The 6,594-nt window shown below is 51.7% G+C and overlaps 1 protein-coding gene across 1 annotated transcript; it reads left to right on the top strand.

The window, feature by feature from the left end:
- The first annotated feature begins 483 nt into the window (after window positions 1-483).
- Window positions 484-2,783, top strand: KLHL11 (kelch like family member 11). Its single transcript, XM_058858178.1, has 2 exons — window positions 484-974; window positions 1,187-2,783. Exons 1-2 carry the CDS (start codon window positions 490-492, stop codon window positions 2,781-2,783), a joined length of 2,082 nt encoding a protein of 693 aa, XP_058714161.1. The 5' UTR covers window positions 484-489.
- The last annotated feature ends 3,811 nt before the right edge of the window (window positions 2,784-6,594 follow it).

Here is a 6,594-nt window from a genome sequence, read left to right as displayed (position 1 = left end):
CTGCCCCCACGCCAGGGAAGCTGAGGGGATGCGGGGTCCGGAGGGCTTCGGGCTGAGGGGATGGAGATCCGGGGGTGTCCCGGCCTGAGGGGATGCGGGGTCCCGAGGGCTCCAGCCTGAGGGAATGGAGATCCAGGGGTGTTCCGAGTTAAGGGAACGCGGCGTCCCGAGGGCTCCAGCCTGAGGGGATGGAGATCCAGGGGTGGCCTGAGGGGACGGGGGCTATGGGCAAGTCCCGAGGGGTGCTGGGTGAGGGGACGCGGAGTCTCGGAAGGTCCCAGGGGCTCCTGGACTGAGGGCATGGGCATCCACGGGGGTCCCGGGTTAAGGGGAGGGAGGCGGGGTCTCGTGGGGTGGCGGGCTGAGGGGACGCGGGGTCTCGGCGGGTCCCGGGCGCTGCGCTGGCCCCGGCTCCCCTCACGGCGCCGCCGCCATTGCCCTGCAGAGACGCTCTCTCTCCGCCAGGGGGCAGCACCGCCCTCACCCGCCATGTCCGACAAGATGGCGGCGGCCGCGGCCTGTCCGCAGCCGCAGCCCGGTCCCAGCCCCGGCCCCGGTCCTGGCCCGCCCGCGGCCGAGGCGGAGCGCGGGGGCCCGCGCGGCGGCACGGCGGACGGGGAGGCTGAGGCGGAGGAGTTCGGGTGCCCGGCGCACTGCTCCGACCTGGCCTGGCGGCAGAATGAGCAGCGCCGCCACGGCCTGTACTGCGACATCACGCTGGCTTTCGGCGGCGCGGGCATGGCCCGCGAGTACCGGGCGCACCGGTCCGTCCTGGCCGCCGCCACCGAGTACTTCACGCCACTGCTCTCGGGAGGGTTCGCGGAGTCGCGCTCGGGCCGCGTGGAGCTGCAGAAGTGGAGCTCGGAGGGCGGCCCCGACCCCGACACGGTGGAGGCCGTTATCGGTTTCATGTACACCGGCACCATCCGCGTGAGCCCCGGCAACGTCCATGAGGTGCTGGAGATGGCGGACAGGTAAGTGCGGCAGGGGCGGGGGCTGGCGGCCACCGGGCCACGGCATCGGAGGATCACACACTGCTTTGGGTTGGAAGGGACCTTAGAAGTTCGTCTCGTTCCACTCTCTGCCATGGGCAGGGACACTCTCTACTATCTCAGGTTGCTCCAAGCCCCTCCAGCCTGCCCTTGAACACCTCCAGGTATCTATAACTCCCTTGTTTGTCCTGCAGGTTTCTGCTCACCCGGCTGAAGGACTTCTGTGGAGAGTTTCTGAAGAAGAAACTGAACCTCTCCAACTGTGTGGCAGTTCACAGCTTGGCCCACATGTATTCCCTGAATCAGCTGGCCCTCAAAGCACAGGATATGATCAGGAGAAACTTCCACAAAGTCATCCAAGATGAGGAATTCTACACTTTGCCATTTCACCTTGTCCGGGACTGGCTCTCAGACTCGGAGATCACGGTGGACTCTGAAGAAATCCTCTTTGAGACTGTTTTGAAGTGGGTTCAGAAAAATCCTGAGGAAAGAGAGAGGTATTTTGAAGATCTCTTTAAGCTGCTAAGGTTGTCTCAGATGAAACCCACATACCTGACACGCCACGTCAAATCTGAGCACCTGGTGTTGAGCAACGAGGCCTGTGTGAAGTTGGTGTCTGAGGCTGTGGAGAGCCATGCCCTGCGCTCTGAGAACCTGCAGTCTGGGAACCTGCAGCATTCCGCCTGTCCTGCCGCGCTGCTGCCGCGCTTCGGCCAGAACATGGACGTCATCATGGTCATCGGCGGTGTCTCTGAGGGCGGTGACTACCTGAGCGAGTGTGTGGGCTACTTCATCAATGAGGACAGGTGGGTGAACCTGCCTCACATCCACAACCACCTGGATGGGCATGCCGTGGCCGTGACAGAGTCCTACGTGTATGTGGCTGGCTCCATGGAACCGGGCTTTGCCAAAACTGTGGAAAGGTACAATCCAAACAGAAATATTTGGGAGCAGGTTTCAAACCTAATCACCAGGAAGCATTCCTTTGGCCTTACTGAAGTGAAAGGCAACTTGTACAGTATTGGTGGACACGGCAATTTCAGTCCAGGCTTTAAGGATGTGGCTATTTATAATCCTGAGCAGGACAAATGGCTGAACCTGGAGTCAGCACCAAAGATCCTGAGGGATGTCAAAGCTGTCTCCGTGGAGGACCGGTTTGTGTATGTGGCTGCCCGCACCCCGGTTGACAGCGACAGCGAGGATGGGCTGAGGGCTGTTATTATCAGATATGATGTTGAAACCAGGCAGTGGCAGGACGTGGAGTCCCTGCCTCTCATTGACAACTACTGCTCCTTCCAGATGTCTGTTGCCAACACCAACTTCTACCACACAGCATCGTGCTGCCCCAAGAGTTACCCTATAGATAATGAGGAGGCCAAGGGAAAAATCTCCAACAGGGCCTCAGATGAAATCCTAGAATCCTTGCCCCCCGAGGTCCTGAGCATTGAAGGAGCAGCTATCTGTTACTACAAAGATGATGTGTTTATCATCGGGGGGTGGAAGAACAGCGATGACATTGACAAGCAGTACAGGAAGGAGGCCTATCGCTACTGCGCTGAGCGGAAGCGCTGGATGCTCCTGCCCCCAATGCCACAGCCCCGCTGCAGAGCCACTGCCTGCCATGTCAGAATCCCCTTCAGGTGCCTGCAGGGAACACAGAGGTACCCCATGCCACAAAATCTCATGTGGCAAAAAGATAGGATAAGGCAAATGCAGGAAAGGCAGATGCAGGAGATACACCGATACTCCCTGAGCTTACGAAGGATGCCACGCTCCCAGATCGAGTGCTAGTGTCTGCAATATCACTCCTGATGAGCCTAGAAAATAAATCTGTTTGTTAGGCTTGATGTGTCTTTATAAGACATGAGGGTGCGGATTGGATTTGATGCATAAAACCAACATCTGTTGTGTACTGAAAATTCAGAAGCTGAGAAGTTGAGGGTGGGTGGGAATTGAGACACTCCGTGAATCCAACAGTATTCCTTAATGATGCCCAGGGAAAAGCTGTAGCCTGTATCGGGCTGTGAAATGTCTCCGGGAGCATTAAGCCTGTTACTTCTCTCCTCAGATCTTTGATTCCAACGGTTTCTGTACAGTTAGTCTCTAACAGTACTACTTGGAAAATCAAAGATCTCTCTCTTAATAATTTAGTGGTTACATTTGTGCGTGCTTGAAGGCACCTGTTTCATTTGCACTTATCTCTTGACATTCCTTTGATTCTCTCCTCAGTGACTAAACTTCACAGGATTGGTGTCGGTGTACTTGGCTTTCCCAAGCTGGAGGCAAGTGCAATAGTTCTGTATGAAACAAAAGCACAATCTTTCTTTATGAAATTACTTCAGGATCTTTCTATGTGTATTAAATATTTTGTATTTGTGTGTTGTAGAGAGGCTGCAGAGTTTGTGTATAAATGGATGATTGGTTGGACACAAGGCGCTAAAAGAGAGATTGAGGCAGTGGATATTTTTTTCAGGTGTATTTGCAGGTTTGAGTCTGTTTGAGTCTGACTCAAGAACTTGGGTCAACAGCCTGAGTGAAGGAGTGACAACCAGCGATTAGCCACCCACCCACACTGGTTGTTCAGTTCTGTCAAAGCAGATCAGTGAGAGTGGGATTGTTTAATGGGAATAGAGTGAAACCTGAGCTACTTGTAGGTCTTTTCTCAAATGTTGCACATGTTTTAATTCTAGTGAAAAGTGATGGAAGAGCCCCTGCTGTTTCCAGCCTGTTTCTGACAATCAGAAGCCTTTGCCCTCTGTGCTGTCCCAAGGGACTCCCAGCAGTTGTGTTGCAGCTCAGTACCAAGCTGGCACGTGTGCTCCTGCAGGGGGGAGAGCTGGGCTTTCAGTCTCCAAGTATCTGAATATCCCCACTTGCTGTGGGGGTGAGATTTAAGCTCATTTAAACACCTTTTGGCATTCTGGGGTGGGTGTACATGCAAGTGTCGTGGTTGGCTCTGGATTGCTTCCTGCTGCGCTCCCAGGGAGCAGAATGTGGGATAGTACCTTTGAGTATCCCTGCCTCTCAGTTACCTGACCCACTGAGCACTCCTCCTCCCCAGGCCAGAAGCTCCAGGACCCTTTCATTTGCCAACAGTTTCAGTGCATACTTCCTACCTCCTTTTCTCCCCATCCTTCCCTTTTGAATGTTCCAGGTTTTTCCATGCAGTCTAACTCAGGATCTTGGGGAAGGGAACGGGAAGAGTAACCTGGGTATTACAAAATTTGTGTAGACAAACCTTTCTGGAAAATCTGTTAGTGTTCTTGGTTCATTAATGATTTACTGATGGGTTTGATGTGGTGACTTCTCTGCAAAGAACTTTTAACCGGTTTGGGTTTGTTTTGGTCTTAATTGTTTTGCTTCCTGAGCTGCTCATTCTCCTTTTCCAGTTCAACAGGCAGCCCAGATCATATCAGAAACTTGGGGTAAGTCTTTCTACCACTCAGTGTGTAAAGGTTTCTCTGATGTGTATGTCCCTTAATGCTTCACTTTGTGGTTCATGGGTCACTTCGATATCAACAACTTGTCTGCTTGTGAGAGAGTCTCCAGCCTTAGTTAAAAAAACTACCAAACTTGAAATTCTGAACAGTTTGTCTCAGTTTACTCCTCTGTGGTAACCATGTTGTATTTTCTTTGCCCGTTTGGTTGTTGGGGCAGGTGAAGTCTATGCTACTGGCTTCCTGCAAGAGGAAATAGGTGAGTTTAAGGTGATGTTTGCAGGTGACTGTTCCCAGACAGCTGCTGCAGGCTTGTAAGCTGGGGCTTGATCTGTGGAGTCCAGCTCATGGACCCTTGCAGGTCTGGCTGGAGTAGGTGCAGAATTGCTGCTCCTGCAGCAGTTTGTGATGCAAATGCCTCTAGTGCTGAATCCATCGATGTAACAGCAATTTGTAGGAGCTGATTTTAAGATACTTTCCCAGACTTTGCACCAAAGCGGTGGAGAGGAGTTCATGTTCTCCACCCTGCTGAACCAGCTGGAAGGATTTATCAGGCAGTTGGGAGTGGCAGGTCACCACCATAGCTCTCTCCAAGCTCTCTTGTAGTCTGTCATCAAATACAGACAATTTGTAGGGAGAAACACCAAGATGGTTCTTTCAGTTGGAATAGGAGCTGAATATTTAATGCATGGCACTGTGCAACAAAGAGACAAGAATAAACCTTGCAGTCTTGCTTTCTCTAAGCAAAACTGATATTGCACTTCCCAGGAGGACTCTGGGCTGACGGACAAGCTGTGGCATTTACTAAAAGCACTCCACTCAGAGCCTGTGTGAGCCCAGCCCCATCCCTGGACAGGTAACCCGTGTGTGCCAGCCGCATGCCGTGTGTGCCGTGCTGTCCCTCCGTGTGCTCTGGGGTGAGGGGGGGCTGGCAGTAGCACTGTCTGCTCTTAGTGTTTGCTCTGCCAGTTCTGGGATAGTTTTAAGTAGTTGGGGTTTTTTAGCCTTGGATCCCAGGGGACCAGTGGCACTGATGTGGTTTGTGACTGATAGGTTGAATGATCCATTGCATCACATAAGATGTTGGGAGAACTGCATTCATGGCCCTGGCTGCAGTTTAGCGAGCAAGCCTGTGAATCCATAACAGTTTCTTTTGCCCTTGACCACCATAGCTTGCTGGGTGTTTATCAGATGATCCCATAACCAAAAGCCTGGGAATTCTTCCCGTGTATTTCTGAGGCTGGTCAGCTGTCAGCGGATCCTAGTGTGTGTTCAGTAAGGGTGAGAAGGCTGACTGCTGGCCTCACTGAGGGCAAAGGGCATTGGGGGAAGTTTTCCTCCTCCTTAGGACAATCACACCTTTACACCTGTCCTCATATCTGCCGCCAAACACACGTGTCGTGTCCTGGCTTTCTTCTCAAAGCACCCCATACAGCCTTGTAACAGGATCCAGTGGGCTTTGAAAAGCAAGCATAAAGAAAGTGGTTTGTGGCTTGGATTTATTTTCAGCTCTGCCCACCTTAGGTTGGGGTGCAAGCCATCTCCCGTTTGACAGTGCTGGGTGGAATCTGATAAAACAGGTGCTCTTGAGGATCTAACCCTGTTACTAATATGAATGTAGAGTGTGGAACTAACGAGCTGTTTGATGACCATTAATAGTCAGATTCTCCTCGTGAGTCCATGTCACTGTGGGTTACAGCAGCTCTGCTCTCCTGGTGTATTAACAGAGGGACAGCAGTTTCCTGGGGAGCAGCACTCATGTCCTTACCTGTGAGGTAAAGTAGTGTGTGTCATAGGCCCTTTGAAACAGATCCTGCTGTCCTGTTCTTGACCTTAAATACACTGTACTAAAGTTTATTGTAAGAGGTGAATTAATGAAAATAAACCTTTTATTTCTCTAGCATTCTGTTGTGCTTTTGATTTTTAAGTTGATGCATAAGGTGTGGCTGATACTCATGTTGGGTAGTGCTGTTGGTTGAAAATTTGAAATCCTAATGATCCTTTTGGCCTGTTAAAATTGTTTCTGTTTTAGAACAAGAGAACATACTCCCTTGCTGCCATGGGGACTTTATTACCTGAAGAGAACTATTTACACAGGCATCCAATGATGGGATGCTCAGAAGACTTTATTAGATACGCAGAACTATTTACACAAGCATCCAATG

The sequence above is a fragment of the Poecile atricapillus genome, chromosome 27, assembly GCF_030490865.1.
Source record: "Poecile atricapillus isolate bPoeAtr1 chromosome 27, bPoeAtr1.hap1, whole genome shotgun sequence".
Classification (NCBI taxonomy): domain Eukaryota; kingdom Metazoa; phylum Chordata; class Aves; order Passeriformes; family Paridae; genus Poecile; species Poecile atricapillus.
Note: the sequence above shows the minus strand (reverse complement) of the source record. Positions and strands in the feature narration are given on the sequence as shown.

Excerpts from the sequence above, each read along its gene's own strand:
- KLHL11 (XM_058858178.1), top strand. The coding sequence starts at position 490 with ATGTCCGACAAGATGGCGGCGGCCGCGGCCTGTCCGCAGCCGCAGCCC. Across the intron at positions 975-1,186 it reads GTGCTGGAGATGGCGGACAG|GTTTCTGCTCACCCGGCTGA; the intron begins GTAAGTGCGGCA and ends TTTGTCCTGCAG.